At 35.9% G+C, this 17,691-nt stretch overlaps 2 protein-coding genes across 2 annotated transcripts; both read left to right on the top strand.

Moving 5' to 3' along the window:
• Positions 1-203: 203 nt before the first annotated feature.
• LOC149226281 (polyubiquitin-like) lies at positions 204-1,212 on the top strand. The gene is made up of 2 exons (XM_089380162.1): positions 204-278; positions 397-1,212. Exons 1-2 carry the CDS (start codon positions 204-206, stop codon positions 1,210-1,212), a joined length of 891 nt encoding a protein of 296 aa, XP_089236288.1.
• A 7,771-nt stretch (positions 1,213-8,983) lies between these two features.
• LOC149226280 (uncharacterized) lies at positions 8,984-9,951 on the top strand. The gene has a single exon (XM_089375260.1). The coding sequence runs from the start codon at positions 9,323-9,325 to the stop codon at positions 9,869-9,871; it is 549 nt and encodes a 182-aa protein (XP_089231386.1). The 5' UTR covers positions 8,984-9,322; the 3' UTR covers positions 9,872-9,951.
• Positions 9,952-17,691: the final 7,740 nt, after the last annotated feature.

The raw sequence follows: 17,691 nt of genomic DNA, 5'->3' as shown, positions 1-17,691 counted from the left end.
CATACAGAGCGTACAAGTACGCAGCTTTTGTGAACATTAGGTGCATATCCGCAGGTAAGGTTTAGAGAACCTGCGTACCTAGAGATAAATAAATTTATACAGACTTTCTCTCTTTTTGGAGTTTGACATGGAGAGCAGAGGCATAAGACTTGCCCAGGAGGATAGCATGACTATTGATAGAGCCATACTAACTGTAAATAGTCATGGTGACATTTTTTAGTGTAACAACGAAGCGAAAGGATTTCCTAGGGTTCGATCTTGAGACAACCCACCGTCATGTATCAAATCTTAGTCAAGGGTTTGGATGGCAGAACAAGCCTGCAGGTGTCTGCATCCCACCTTACGGTCTAGAATCTGAAGAATGGGCGGTTCGATCTGATTAAAATCCCTCCGCAGTTTCAGAGGCTCGTTTCGGGCACCCGCCAAATCACCGAGGATGCCCTTTTGGTTGCTGGCTGTGACGGCCTGTATTCACAAGTCCATCTCCTTCTCCGCCTAAGAGGGGGAAAAGGGGGTTTCGGCTCTCTTCTGAGGGGCGCCGTCACTAGGACCGCCCAGAAGAAGACCAGCAAATTTGATGCTTGCTGCGACTTGAGTGGAAGGTGGCTCCGCCGCGGGTACGCCGAGAAGAAATCTGTAGTATTTCACACTGATTTGATCAATGCAATCAAAGAAGGGGGCCTGCATGTTGCAGATCTGCCCCCTCACATAATGTTTTGGGCCAAATCTTGCAGATCCGGTATGGATCTAACCGATCTGTCCAGTCCCAGGCAGCAGATCGGTGGAATGGTGCATCGGCTGAGCGGAGGGGAAGCAGATCTTGAATTGCAAAGGGCAGAAAGGTTCAACAAAAGGCTAGATCTGGAAGACAGTCTACAGTTAGAGCACTTGGTAATCAGCAATGACATCAGGTCAGGCAGACCAGGAACTCAGCGAAAAACCAGCCCTCAGGTAACAACAAATCATTTTCAGATTTTTATTAGAACCCCAGAGGGGAAAACCTGTTTAGTGTGGGTACATACAGGAAGCACTATCATGCAACTGAAACAGCAAATCTGGGCAATGACCGGATATCCTGTTCAGCTTCAACATTTGGTCAGAGGCAGATGGTCTCTCCAGGATAATAGATCTTTGGGAAGTTATGAGATTAGTCCAGAAGATACTATTGTTTTAAATCTCAGGCTGAGAGGAGGGGCTATGCATCTGGGATAGACAAGCTTCTCAGGAGGAGAAAAGGGGAAGAAGGTAGCACCTCAGCATCAACCCAAAGGGTTTTCTTCCTACAAAAACATTCTTCAAGGCAACAGAGATTCAGGGTCCTCTCCAGAACAAGGCGGATATATACCCAGGCCATATATAGTAGATCAGCTAGGGGAAACTCCAGCCCTTAACTTTGACTCTTCAGGGATCGATGACTTTGTAAAGGACTATGAAACGCAGGCCCTAATATGCCGCTTCAACAGTTTTTGGCCAAAACCCCTGGACCTATTTCACTGGATTTTCACCAGTTGGACCATGGAATATGATATACATTTATGTTCTAAGGGGTTTTTCATTGTCAGATTTGCATCCAGGGAAGTCAGGGATACAATCATCAGTGCTGGACCATGGTTCTGGGGAACGTCGGGACTATTCATGACTCCATGGTTTCCAGATTTTGACCCAAATAAAATGACTATATCCAAAGTACCAGTCTGGGTCCGTTTATACAACCTCCCCCTCCATTTCTGGAGTGAACAAGTTTTGGAAGGAATAGGGAACAGCATAGGAAAATACATCAAAACAGATTTGGAAAGGATTGATGAAAGGGTCTACACATTCGCGTTCATTTGTGTGGAAGTAGATTTAAGCAAAGGGTTGCCAGACAATATAAGGCTGATTTACAAACAACAAAATTGGCTGCAAGCACTAGACTATGAAAACACAGCTTTCAGATGTAGGCTTTGCAGGCAAACAGGACATTTGCAAAGCACATGCCCAGAAGCCAAGAAAGCAAATGGCAAAAGAAAGCAGAAAGGGAAGCAGAGGAAAGGATGGCAATTTTCTCCCCCTAATGTAGAAGGTGAAGAATCAGAGGCAGAAGAAGAAGATTCCCCTGCAGAAAATGCTGAATCATCCCAAGAAAAGGAGTCCCAGAAGGAAACCACAGTAGACAATAAGGTCTCATAGCTTCATCCAAATCAGGTAGAAAAGGCAAACGAGGATCAAAGTATGGGAGGGATCAAATGGCACCATCAGTCAGATACTTCAGATTCAGGCAAGGAAGGGGGTTCTCAGAAGGAAGAAACCCAGCTAGTTATAGCTTCGATCGAGCCCACCCAAGGAGAATGGCGCAAGGTCGAAAAGAAAAAGGGAAGAAAAACTTGATGTGTAAAGTCGAAACTCAGTTTTTCTTGCCCTCTTTTTTTCTCTTTTTTCTCTTCAATCTGCACGTTAGTTCTTTAACGTTGCGTGGGGTGTGGAAGCACTCGAGCCCAATGGGCAGATTATGGAAATGTTTCAATGCATCTGCAAGTGTAACTTTTCATTTTTCTTAATAAAAAGTTACCATTTTTTCCACTGGAAAAAAAAGGTAAGTAGTTGAAAAAAAATTTGGAAACTCCTAGAAGAGGAAGCTTCCAAAATCCCGATGATTCTAGGAACCATCAACGGAATACTTCTTTCCCCAGTATGGTCACCATTTTGTTATATGATATTTGCGATTGTAGACAAAAGTATCTCCCCTAGGTCAATGGCTAACATATAAAAACAAAGAGACAAGCAACACAAAGCTTTTGCTTAAAGCAAATAGATGATGGAGTGAGGCCTACCTAGAATCCTTCGCATACTTTGCTCCTTCTTTAGCTTGGAAGGTCCCATTCCATCTCTAAATTCCAGAATTAGAACCTGTAGAGTTAAACAACACAAGCCAAGAAACTACAATATCTATGTAGTATCATCCAAGTACTTCATTCAGTGGATAAACATGGTATTGAAATATATGAAATAACAACATCACATATAGGAAAACATGAATTCTTTGCATTAATATAAATGGAAGGAGGTTACAACCATAAGTCGTAGTTGATCTTGTAGAAGAGCTCCTCCAAGTTGTTGAATTTTCCTTTCCTTGTCACAATATGAACCATAAATCACCTTAAATGCATGAGATGATCACCACTCACTACAACAACATAGGGGTATAATCACTCTACAAAAGTCAACCCCCAACCACATAGACGCCTAGGAATATATAGAGAAGTACGGTAAATTGGGAGTTCTTATCCATTTACCAATCTAGGGTAAGAGATCCACCTTTGGTGGAGGGATAGGAACAAAGGATAAGTGGTGAAAAATCCAATGTAGGCAAGGATAGGATCCAAATGTTTTATCCAAGGTAAGTAGTTGAAACAACTTCTAGAAACTCCTAGAAGAGGAAGTTTCTAGAATCCTAATCATTCGCCCAGATGTCTAGAACCAATGTAGGTGCAAAGGGGAGAAACCTTCTAGTGACCAACGTAGGCCATACTAGAGCAACCTATCGGTGAATGCACCCCAGTAGGTTGACAGGGATTGTTGATCATTAAAATAGCTCAGATGAAGTAGTTTAGGGCTAAAACTCTGGGAAATGAAAGGTACATGCTTAGGGATTTGTGCAAGATGGTGATAAGGGGAAATAGGATGTTGATTAATCCTATTAGGAGGCTCAATGTTGAGATGTGAAAAAATGGCCTATAACACCAATTATCCAACTTTTCAGCATTTTCTTCGTCATTGTACATAAGCAATTCAAACTTGACATCAAGCTTAATCAAAGGAGACTTAGCATGTCTTTTGGAGACGGAGGAGGGGTAGATCTATGAGATGAAGGAGGTGAATAAGGTGGTGGGGATGGAGGCGTGGATGGAGGTGAAGGAGGAGGTGGAGGTGGAGGCTCACTCCCATCACCACCATTACCTTTTGGATGATTTGAACATTCTCCTTGCAACCTTGCTATCCTTTCATTATACAAAACATTCGTCATCTCAGACATATAATAGAAAGCCTTTCTAAAATCTCTCTCATCCTTAGACATCAACTCCTGTCCTTCGTCATGTGCCATCACTTGCCCAGTTTCTGGAGTTTGAGACCTCCTTGAACCAATTTGAGGGTTTGGTTCTTCAAGCACTCTTGCTCCTCTTCTCAATTTAGACCTTGTAATAATTCAATAAAACACTTGAAAAAACTGTCAAAACTTCACAAAAACCATGCTATGATACCAAACTAATTTGAAATTAAAATTGAAGGTTTTATGTCAAATTTTGAAAGCTAGTTAATGTCTTATGGGAAATGGATCAAAATTGAAAAACAACATAAAATTAGTAACCTTAATTAAGTTTTGCATATTTTAACAGTGAAAAATAGAGAACATGCAACAGTACAAAACAATAATTTGATGATGGAGTTCACCCCATCTCGGCTACGTCTCCGAGTCCAACTTCCAATGTTGACCCTTTATATTATATGCTCAAATTTGAAATTGCATCAACATATAATTCTCAAATTGCAAAAATAACAATGCCATTATGTCTAGAGCGCCCAAAAACACCTCTGTAGGTTGTTCTTGGGCTTAAAAAGGTTGAAAATGGCTAACCTAGGCCTCCTTCTTCATTTCCCTGATAATTCTTCTACAAAATTGACCCTTTGTCAAAATTGACAATGAATTTGGTCTTTGGTGACCTTGCACAATGATAATTTCACACAGGTTCGACCACAATTATGCCGATAAAGGTTAAAATTATCGAATAGTTAACTGACCCCCACACCCCAAGTTTCCAATGTGACCAGGGAGCAAGGGTTAGAGGCCATGTGCCTCATCGACCCTACTTCTGGTCATGTGAGGTGTTAATATGGCTGCGAGAAAGGTGCCACATGCCCGCCCCTCCCGTCTTGTCCATCGTCAGTTACGTAGATACCATAGAGCTTGGGTTGGGCCTTACTCCTCGCCCCTTTCACCAATCACCATAGTTACATATTATACCATATGAATAGGGATGGGTTGGTTGGGCAAGCCCATCGGCCCGACACTCATCCCAATGAGCCATTTGGTACTCATTAAATAAAACTCGCCCACTTTATATAATAAGAAACATTGTGTGTCCTGGTGGTAAAGTGGACATCAGTGTTGCGATAGTCATGGGGTCAAACCCCGCCAAGGTTGGTTGTTCCATAAACCATAATTTTGGCACGAAAACTAAATCCACATGCAGGCCTCCAATAGAGTCACATGGTGGCTTGTGGTTGGCCCAACCACAATCACCACAACCAATAAAAACGTGTAACTTATCCTCACAAGATTGGCTCATTTGACCACCATACAACCTAGTTAGTTTGCTGACGTCAGTGCCACATCAGTGTATGGTTTGTCGAGTCAACCCTGCAAGTTGAGTTTTTAGTTGTATGTCAAAAACTTCAGAAGGTGATAGCTTTCTCATATGATGTCAGATTGAGGCGATTCAAACATCATTGGAATCAGAACAAAGAGATCTATGATTTAGCACTAGTTTTAGGAGAATTTGAACAGTTTGATTTGAGAATATTTTTTATCTCCTCGATTAATACTACACAAAAAATCAACAGGTCAGGGTTCCCATGAGGTAATAGTACCACATGCATAGACCTATTAAGAATGTAATTGTTAACATTTTAATAAGGTAGTTTGAAGGGACATGTTCTCAATAAGTTGGCCCCATTGGCTCTTAAAAGGTGGCACTTGTGTAACGCACAAAATTTTGGATGAGTTGTCACTACATCATGGGGGTGGAGTGGTCCCATTGTTTTCAAAATGAGAGGAGTCTTTTTTTGAAGTGCCAAATTTTCAGCATATTTGTAGGCTTTGCAGATGTCTTCACACATGCACCTTTGATAATTGTACACCTTGATGACTATATGCCTATAAATAAAAATCCCTTTGAAACCCTAATAAGTCCACTTATTGCACATATATATTTTTCTAGACTTGATAACTCTTTAAAACACACCTTAATTTCAATCCAAACAAGAAAATGAAAATAAATATAACAAGTATTTTACCTTGAGCTTGGAGATCAGAAAAGACATATTCTATGGATTCAAAATCGAGGAGGTATGAACCACGGGAAAAAATGAATACTTTAGTGGAAAAAAGAAAGTTGATTTTGCAGCTCATCAACTTCAACGAGATGTGGGATATGATTAGTACACTTCACCCATATGGGCTATCAACCCTCATAGTTCACATACCTTTTGAAAATTGAGTTTCCTTCAGATGAGTCCATCTTGGAATTCATGGATATGGTTGAAAAACCATGGAAAGACATGGATCTCTAATAATATTTTCTTCCTAATTTTAGACAATTAGACATTGATTAGAAATGTGTTAATTCAATATAGCGATACTTTCTACATCATCCAACAAAATGTTAAGTTTTGACTAGATTGAGTCTAGGTTTCTTTTTTCAGAACTTGCTAAGGATAACATAGCTCCATGATGATATATTTCAAGAATACTCAAGATATTTTTATAATCAAGGAGAAAAACATCTTGATGATATATTTTATAACTAGATTGATAAATTCATCTTTGGCATGGATTGAAGTGGACAATTTCGTGGCAGGTTCTGAAATATATCATAGCTCCTTGATGATATCTTTCAAGATTACTCAGGCTATTTTTCCTTAACTTGTTCTTCATAGTGACTTGGTTCTAGTTCATCACTGGAATCATGATAGTCTAGGAATGTGGAAATTTGAAATCATATCATAGCTCCTTGATGATATCTTTCAAGACTACTCATGCTATTTTTCCTTGAGTTGTTCTTCATAGTGGCTTGGTTCTAGTTCATGACTGGAGTCATGATAGTCTAGGAATGTGGAAATTTGACATTATATCAAGATAGTCTAGGAATGTGTGCAATATGTTGTTGATAGATGCCATGAGTTCATGGATTATGAAAGCAATTTCTAGCCTAATAATTACAACAAGATCTACATGACAAAGTATTATGCACAAGCCATTGAGTGAATACCCCTTTGTATGATATTGTGTTTTACAGTTTTTGTTTCAACATTTTGTATTATAGCTCAATTTGTTATTAGACACTTATATTAGATTTATTTCCTATCTTAGTATTGTTGATCATGTATAGGGGACTTTGGAGACATTTTTTTTAGTAATTTTATATGGTGATTTTCATTGAGGTGTAATGTATGTACTCTACACTAGCATATAGAAACACATTTTTCCTTGCATTTTGAATTAGCATTACTAACCAATACTTTTGCTGACATTAAGCCTTAGTTTTGACCTTACTGAGTTGTAACATTATCCTCTCTTTGTATTTCATGTTGTAACTTCTGTATAATGACTACCCTTCATGCACTACCCTAATTATCATTCCCTTTGTTAATTGGCCATGTTATAATTATTTGTAGGCACATGAACCTATATTTAGCCACATCACGAAAAAATTTAGAACCTTATTCTTCTCTCTTAATATTTTTCTAGCCATGTCTTGAAAGGGTCCCTATGATTTCTATTACTTAATGACTGCATAAACTTATTGCTACTAATGTCGAAGTGCTCACTACTATCCTATTGTTGCTTTTATCTTGCTTACCACTATTGCAATCACTCTTGAATGGTCACTATTTGCATCAATTTACCTCCATTTTATGACCTTCACATTCGGAAAGAACCACTACACATCACTTGTATATATTTTTTGATTTTTTATATAAATCTATTCCATACACTTGAATATAGTAATATGCCAGTGAGCCACATTTTTTTTCCAATATAGCCTCATTTGTCTCTTTTTCACCTTCCTTAAAAAAAATTCCAATTGCATTGTTTATTAATACAAAACAATGTATGGAACAAGATCATGTCAAATAAAGTTTGAAAAAATACATAAAACTTCCCCTAATGAAAAAGTTTGATACTGCTGAAGTAGTTTTTCTGATAAGGTAAAGATATTTAGGCATCAATCAAATTGTACAGTACTCAATTTCAAAGGAATAACTGCACCTCACATCGTCTTGATAACAGTTTGTTAAATTTCACTCTCAGATTAATGGAACATTCTCCAAGATCTCCATTTACTTGAACAAGTAAATTCCAAACTGTTAGCGTTTGTCGAATCTAATGAAAATGGAGCAAAGTCAATGTTTATTGTGATAATGTATGGTATAAGCTACCTAAATTCAATTAATTAGAATAAAACAAAATTATTATATAATGCTAGAATATATAATTTAGATAACTCAAATGAAATCATAAAATTTAAAATATATATTACAAAATATCATTTTTAATATGTTATTATAAAATAATTAAATATTAAATATTTTAATTTAACAATCATATTCTAATTAAATATTAATACATAATATATTTATACTGTTTAAAGCTATAGATAAATAGGGTTTTTTATTTTTATATTAAGGATAAATTACATTAAATGATTCATGCTTTCAAGACCAAACAATTAATAATAATGTGACTAACCAGAGAACTATTTTCAGAAACAATATAGGTTACAAAAATTTAAAATAAAAAAATATTTATTTAAAAACGTTTTTTTAATATATATTTAAATGATATAAACTTAACTAACAATTTAAATTATCTATCATTATTTATTATTATGGTAACATGAATTTAAATTATGTTAAAAGTTTAGTGTGTATAATTCCTATCAAATTTATAAAAAAGAGATCGTTTTCTTATAAGAGTAGCTTTTTGTTGAAGTAAATGATAAAAATCTTAGTTCCAAGCAACGTCAAACGATAAAAAGTAGGGAAACAAGAAAACATACTCCACGCTATCAACTAAATTCAAATAGTAATTGAATTCCGTTACTCCAAAGTCACACCAGGTATTGATTGGTATTTGGCTTTGTGAAGGAATCCTACGAAGTAATGATTTATATTTGGGTTCGGGGAGGAACATTCCTACAAGAGCTCTCTTTTGCATGCAGAAAATTGATTTTTGTTCAGGTTTGCTTGATCTTGGAAGTATTTTGAAATCTGCAATTCATATATATCTGAGATTTGTTTTTGAAGTTGCAGACATTGTTGCAGATTTTGATTGCTGAAAATTTAGCAAAAAGAAGAAAAAAAAAAGATTAGATTATTGAAGAAAAACAAGTTTGATTATTGCAGATGTTGAATTATTTTTTAAAAAGCTCTTGGTGAGGCCAGAGAGCCTAGAATTGGCTCAATTTGGGCGCCCCTATATAGATTTTGGGGAGTGGGGTCATTTGTATTTTGATAAAGAAGCATCGCAGAAAGTTCTTGAGTGGTCACGGATGGGATTAATTCGATGATGGGCAGTATTAAAACCATGGTGAATTATCACATATGCAAGCTCTTTGGGCTTCAGCAGTCTGGAAACATTGAGAACTCTGAGAGGATGGAAGAGTTTAATGAGGAGGATATATGGGGTAGTATTGATGCAGAGACCTCCGAGCATGTTGGTTTTGAGGAAAATGTTTGTAATGGTGTTGCACTGTGCAGATCGATGGGAAATGAAGGGAAGTATAACAATATCAGGGGGTCAGTAAAGGGTCACCAGATGGAATTAGGTCATCAGTCTTCTGCACCTGTCAATATCCCCGACTGGTCTAATATGGTATGGGAGGACAAGAGGGAGGAGACTGGGTGGAGTAGAGCTCATGAGAAACTTCAAGACGGTAACAGTGATGATGAAAAAGGTGGGGATTTAGAGATTGATATGATGATCCCACCTCACGAGGTCATTGCCAGACGACTTGCCCGGAGCGAAATGGCAGCGTCTTCTCTATATGAAGGCACTGGAAGGACTCTCAGAGGCAGAGATGCAATCTGGACAATTACTGGTTTTATTGAATGAAATTCAATTTGTTTCTAACAGGTGTTCCTAAAAGCTGGTTATAAGATATATTTTTTCCATTTGAATTGAAATTCCAAATTCTTGGGTGTCGAATTTCTTAAAGGCGAGAAACTTACATTTGTTTATATATGTTGTTTAATTATATTTTGCTGCTTGCTTTGATGAGTGCATTTCAAAACTCTTGAAAATTACTATATATGTGTATGCATTTTCTTTTAATTGTATGATTATGTTTATGATTTATACACATTTATAGTTTAATTAATAAATAAAATGTTTTTTTCTGAGTATTTTTTGTAATTATTTTTAAAAATTAAGTTTAAGTTGTTTAATTATACAATTCAAGTGTTTTAGGGTGTTTTATTTTGCTAAATTTATTTATGTTTTTAAAAATGTATTTTAAAAAATAAACAATTCACCATATTACTTGGAAGTGTATCACACCATTTTGTTTATAAGTTAGAGTTATATATATATATATATATATATATATATATATATATATATATGAGATTACTCATAAAAATAATATAAATATAGATCACATTGTATATGATATGGTTGTGTAAATTTATGTATTTAAAATTTATTTTTTACAGTGGAATATGAAAAATTGTAATATCTATTTGGATTGTAATATTTTTTATTATATATATTTTTAAAAGAAACTGGTAGAGATTTGTATTATTAAAAAAAAATATAGATTAGAAGGCCAAAAACTTTACATATTCCAATATGTTTGGCAAGTTTGAAATTGAGCATAGAGGCTCAATCCAAATCCTCAAGCAAGTTCCCCATTCCACAAAAATTTTAGTTCTTTTCCAACATTCTTTTTTTTCCATAAAACCTCCAATATCCAAACAGATTTACATTACATTATGCAATATTTTTGTTTTGATTTATCTAGAATTTTTGTTTTTATCAGATAAATACTTTTTCCTTTTTCTCCAGTGGTATTTTATGCAGATTTCCACTAGTCAGTCTTCAACAAGTGCACATTGTTCTTCTTGAAGTCTTCTTCATCTGCCTAATTTGCCCAACATTATTCCTTGTGGTTTTTTGAGGGGGTCCATTTTCAATGAGGGTTTGTTGCTTTTCCACTTTTGCTAAGTGCAGAGAACCTTCGATGGCATGTTATTTTTCCTTATTTACTTTTGTTGGGTCTAATGCATCTTGTTTGGTAGTATCAATTTTTGAATTATCTTATGGTTCTTTCTTATTATGGGATTCTTCCTCTTTGTAAATCCTATAATGATTGCCTTGACCTCCTTCTCACCAATTAAGCCTTCTGCCTTTTATCGTGGTTTCTCTAAAACTTACTATTTATTTTTATAACATACCCCATTTTACCCCATATATATATATATATATAATCATATAAAATTATTTAAAAAAAAAATTAATCTTGCATTTTTATATTTTTATATATTTTTTTAAAATTAAAATTTTTAATTATTAATATTATATAAATCATAAATCGAACATAAATTAAATCTACAATATATTTTAAAAATATAATTTAATATGAAATAATAAATGTGCCAACAATTACATTCCCTTTTTGTATAGTCATTTGAAAAAAAAAACCATATAATCTTGTCCAACTAAAACTTTTCCATACACCAATCATATTATGATGAATAACCTACATTGGTCTTGTTTGAAATTCTCAATATAACAACTTTAGATAAGGTTTGGAAATTTTGACATTGAATATTTTAGTGGTTAACACATTAGTTTTTTTTATTAATTTATTTGGTGGTTTGGTGTTGTATTTTAAGATTGAATTTTTTTATTTAGTTTATAGATTTTATTATTTAGGAAGTGGGTTGAACTATTTAAATAATATATGATTTTATATGTAAGAGATTTTGATTGAATGAAGTGCGTTGAATGGTTAAACTTTCTCCAAGAGAAAATTAACTTATTTGAAAAGTCTCTTGATTTTATCTCATACTTTGTCTCCGTTAATTTTATTTGGATATCAGAACATGTGATTAGAGAACTGTGTGTTATTTGTCAAGGGAGTTTTTTCTTTCGGTTGAAGGTTTTGCATGGAGTCTATTGAAAAGACTCAGAAGTTAGTGGAGAGGTTTGTGATGTTGGAAATAATAATCCCAACCACTGGCTTAAACGCACTAACAACTATCATGTTTGCCTAGTCAACTATTACACGCTTGTGATTTTGTTTGTAGGCAGAATGACAGAAGTCAGAATAGAGGTTAAGAGATAGAAGTTCAGAGTGGACCATTCTGCAGCATGTCACAGAGGTTAAAGCATTTAATGAAGTTTAATAAATAGATATGGGCAAACATTCATTCTGGGACTGTTGCCAACACTCCACAACACCTACAAGGTTAGAAAATCATTTAGTATGTAAAATCGCTCATGTTGCATATTAAATATTTTCTCTATCATGTAATTAATGTCAAATACATATGTTAGGATAAATATTCAAGTAAAAGTCATTTGTAATGTTGGGCATGTTGGGCAAGCTGAGGTAGTGAGGAGAAAATCGTGGAGGAAGTTTTGGTGGGGGTGTGAAAACCATTTTTATGGAGTTTTATAGAAGTTTACTCCACAACCTAGTAATGCGTAAATGGTAGCAAGTTTTTTTTATTTTTCACTTGGAGCTGCAACCTCCATTTATCAGGGAAATGTAATTTTTTTATGTTTTGACACATAATATAAAGTGTGGCCAGTTGCATTATGGTTTTAATGTTACACAAATAAATTTCCTCAACGTGTTTTACTTTATTCTGTTTTTCCATTAGTTAACTCTGTGTTTTAATTAAGTCCCTATGTGGTTGCGATATCCTCGTTGCAACTTAAGATTTACCTTTCTTCAACTGAAGTTGACCTTGCCTATTTTGCCACAACCAATTTCTAAGTTCCTGTGCCTTTGTAAAATTGTTTTTCTAACATGGTTAAATATTGTTAGTGTAAAATCAAGTGTTTTTACTAGCAATTAAAATTTGTTTTGAGGGCATATTGTTTTTTCCTTTAGAGCAAATTTACTAGCAGGTAGATTTTTTTTTTACACTCAGAAATGGCAACATCAAGCACAATTTTGACTAATCCTCAGATACCTCAGTTTAATGGCAAAAAATATGATTATTGGGCTATTACAATGAAGGCCATGTTTTCTTCTCAAAACATTTGGGATTTGGTGAGTAGATGCAACAACATACAATGCCTTATCTCAAGCAGAAAGAGATTTTTTAAGGGACAATAGGAAGAAGGATTCAAAAGCCATGTTCTATATTTTCCAAGCAATTAATGAAAGCATTTTCCCTAGAGTTGCAACAGCAATAAAGTCCAAGCAAGGATGGGACACCCTTTAGACAGCCTACCAAGGCATGGCAAAAGTCAAGACAACAAAACTACAAATGTTGAGAAGAGATTTTGAAACACTTTGTATGAAAGAGTATGAGAATGTGGACTCATTTTTTACACATGTAATTGAATTGGTTACTCAAATCAAGTCTCATGGTGAGACACTTGAAGAAATGAGAATAGTTGAGAAAGTTTTGAAACGTTTGCCAATAAGGTTTGATGCCATTGTTGTGGCCATAGAAGAGACAAAGGATCTCTCACAGTTCTCAGTGGATGAGCTTCATGCATCACTGATTTCTCATGAACATAGACTGAATAGAGCAACAAGCTCCTCATTGGAGCATGCCTTCAAGATATAAGTTTCCTTTGGTCAAGGTCGAGGTAGAGGAAGATCATATGCTAGCGGAAGAGGAAGAAGCCCACACAAAGGTGGAATAAGCAGCCCTTCAAGCTCAAGTGGAAGGGGCATCAATCAAAATCGAAGTCAAGGCCCATGCCAGAATCAAGCACAAGGTCAAAGGTATGATAAATCTCAAGTTCAATGTCATTACTGTAAGAAGTATGGTCATTATGCAAATGAATGTAGAAAGAAGCAATATGACTTTAGTAACAAACCAAGTGTAAATTTCACAAAAGAAAATTAGAACCATGATAACATGTTTTTAGCTTGTAATGAAGCACAAGAAAAACAAAGTGATATATGGTATCTAGATTCAGGGTGTATCAACCACATGTCACAAAACATAGAAATGTTTTCCAATCTAGATGAAAGTGTGAAATCTGAAGTGACATTAGGGACTGATAGAAAGGTCTCTGTCATGGGAAAAGGAAGAGTTCATATCCTAACAAAGAAGGGAGAGAAGAAGTACATCTCAAATTTTTACTTTGTCCAACTCATGCAAAAAATCATTGGACAACTCATGCAAAAAAGCTACAATGTCTTTTTCAAGAATGATGTATGCACAATTTTGGACAGGCCTCCAAGCACATAGTTGATTGCAAAGGTTCAAATGAAAAGCAATATAATGTTTCACCTAAAATTAAGATCATATTTGAAGAAAGAAGCTGCAAAAGCATAACTATCAATGAACTCACAAGAGAATGGAAGAAAAGATGCAGTTGTCACACAAGTGAACTATCAAGCAAAGGTCAAAGATGAAAACTGGTTATGGCATTTCAGGTTTGGACATCTCAACTTTTAAGGTTTGAATATGCTGCATAGGAAAGGCATGGTGAAGGGTTTTCCACTCATAGAAAAACCGGACAGCATATGTGTAGGATGTATCTTAGGAAAGCAACATAGAGAGACATTTCCAGTAGGAAAGTCAGTAAGGGAAAAGGCGCCTTAGGAGATTGTCCACTCATGTTTATGTGTACCAATGCAGACACCATCAATTGGTGGCAGCCACTATGTATTGACATTCATAGATGACTACACAAGGAAGATATGGGTCTATCTCCTAAAACAGAAAAGTGAAGTGTTTGAGCACTTTCACTAATACAAAGCTCTTGTTGAGAAGTAAAGTGGACACAACATCAAAGTCCTCAGCACTGATAGAGGTGGATGAATACATCTCAAATGTCTTCCTTCGATTTTGCAGGGAGCATGGAATTCACAAGAAATTTATCGCAAGATATACACCTCAGCAAAATGGTGTGGCGAAAAGGAAGAATAGAACCATTATGGAAATGGAAAGGAGTATGTTGAAAGAAAAGCATTTTCCAAATGATTATTGGGCTAAAGTTGTCACTTGTGTAGCATATATGTTGAATAGATGTCCAACCAAAAGCGTTTAGAACATAGTTCCTGAAGAGGCATGGTGTGGAAGAAATCATAGTGTCACTCACATGAGAGTCTTTGGTTGTGTGGTATATGCATATGTCCCAGATGAGTTGAAGAAGTTGGATAGAAAGAAGGAGAAATGTATATTTGTCTGATACAGTGATGAATCCAAGGCATACAAGCTCTACAATCCATCAACCAAGAAGGTCATAATAAGCAAAGATGCGCAGTTCATAGAACAGGAAGCATGGGATGGAAGTTTAGAGATAATAGTCAATGTGAAAGCATGTATACCACATGAAGAGAGAGGAATCAACAACAACAAGCAATTCCTCAATAGTGACTCTTTCTACACCTATTGAAGTGCAACAAAACAGGCAGCAAACAACACCATCAAAAAATAATAGGACAACTTCATGCAGTCAAACAAGTGCTTCTCCAACCATGTTGCAAAGTGCAACACCAAGTGACATATCAAGCCCATCTTTGGCAAGCATAAGAAGACCAAAATTCAGAAATTTGAATGAAATATATGAGCAAGATGAAGTTGATAGTAGTGCTGGCTTGAATTCATTATTTGCTCTGTTTTGTCATGTAGATGACCCAATTAACTTTGAAGATGCAGTCAAAGATGAAAAATGGGTTGCAGAAATGGAGGAAGAAATAGAAGCAATAGAAAGGAATGACACATGGGAGTTAGTGAACCTTTTGCAAAGAAAAGAAGTCATTGGAGTGAAGTGGGTCTATAAGACCAAGAGCAATGTCGATGGGAAGATTGAAGGCACAAAGCAAGGCTAGTTGTCAAAGGATACAAGCAGCGACATGGAAGAGACTATGAGGAGACGTTCGCACTAGTTGTGAGGATGGAGATGGTGCGTACAGTTGTGGTGATTGTCATGCAACATAAATGGAAAGTGTATCAAATGGATGTAAAGTCAATGTTCTTGAATGGAGTGCTAAAAGAGGAAGTGTATGTTGCACAACCGCCTGGTTATGTGGTAGAAGGCAAAGAATACAAAGTGTATCATTTGAGGAAAGCTCTTTATGGGTTGAAGCAAGCACCGCGTGCATGGTACAACAAGATAGATGCCTACTTGTTGGACAATGGTTTCGACAAATGTGACGGTGAGCCTACTCTCTACATCAAAGAGAATGATGGTAAGATTCTCATTGTTGTCTTATATGTAGATGATTTAATTTTTACAGGCAGTGATGATTTCCTCATCGCTAATTTCAAACAAGTCATGAAGAATGAATTTGAAATGGCTGACTTGGCATTGTCACGATATTTTTTTGACATAAAAGTAAAGAAAATAGAAAATGGCATTTTTATCTCTTAAGCAAAGTATGTAGTAAACATTTTGGAAAGGTTTAAAATGTAGAACAACAAGCCCGCACCAACTCCAACTGTCATGGGATTGAAATTGAGCAAAGAATATTGCAACAACAATGTTAATCTGACATTATACAAGAGCATGATAGGTAGCTTGATGTATTTGACTGCCACTAGGCCGGTTATAATATATGCATTGAGTTTAGTGTCAAGGTTCATAGAGACACCCAAGGAGACACATTGGCAAGCAACGAAAAAGAATTCTAAGGTATGTCAGTGGGACAAAACAATATGGCATTTTGTACACCACAACAAAAGATTTCGGGTTGGTTAGTTACACTGACACTGATTGGGCAAGAAGTGTCGATGACAGAAAGAGCACTTCAGGATATGTTTTTCATTTGGGTTCCGAAGCCATTTCATGGGCCTCCAACAAGCAGCGAATAGTGTCACTGTCAACAGCAGAAGATGAATATGTCACCGTAACAACAGCATTGTGTTAGGTAGTTTGGATGAGATGGATGTTGAGAGATATTCACTGCAACCAAGAGGGAGTGACAACTATTTTTTGTGATAACACATCTGCAATTGCATTGTTAAAGAATTCAATATTTCACAAGAGGACCAAGCATATTGATGCTAAATATCATTTTATTAGAGAGTTGATTAACAATGATGAAAATGTGTTGCAGCATTGCCAGTCACAGAAACAGTTTGCTGATATTTTCACAAAGCCAATGGCACGTAAAAATTTTGTTTATCCCAGAGATTGTATGGGAATTTTCAATTGCAGCAGTTGCGATTAAGGGGGAGTGTTTGAAATAATAATCCCAACCACTGGCTTAAACACACTGACAACCATCATGTTTGCCGAGTCAACCACTACACGATTGCGATTTTGTTTGCAGGCAAAATCACAGAAGTTAGAACAGAAGTTCAGAGCGGACCATTCCGCAACACATCATAGGGGTTAAAGAATTTAATGAAGTTTAATAAATAGAAATTAGCAAACATTCATTCCGCGACTCTTACCCACACTCCACAACACCTACAAGTTCAAAAAATCATTTACTATGTAAAATCACCCATGTTGTGTATTAAATATTTTATCTGTCATGTAATTAATGTCAAATTTGTATGTTAGGATAAATATGCAAGTAAAAGTCATTTGTAACGTTGGGCATGTTCGACAAGTTAGGGAGTCGAGTTTGTGAGGTAGTGAAGAGAAAATCGTGGAGGAAATTTTGGTGGGCATGTGAAAACCATTTTTACGGAGTTTTACAAAAGCTTACTTTGCAACCCAGTAATGCATAAATCACAATAAGTTTGTTGTGTTTTTCAGTTGGAGCTCCAATCTCCATTTATCAC

Source organism: Pinus tabuliformis, chromosome J (genome assembly GCF_031772625.1).
Source record: "Pinus tabuliformis cultivar Carrire ecotype Pingquan chromosome J, CPIR1, whole genome shotgun sequence".
Lineage (NCBI taxonomy): Eukaryota > Viridiplantae > Streptophyta > Pinopsida > Pinales > Pinaceae > Pinus > Pinus tabuliformis.
Note: the sequence above shows the minus strand (reverse complement) of the source record. Positions and strands in the feature narration are given on the sequence as shown.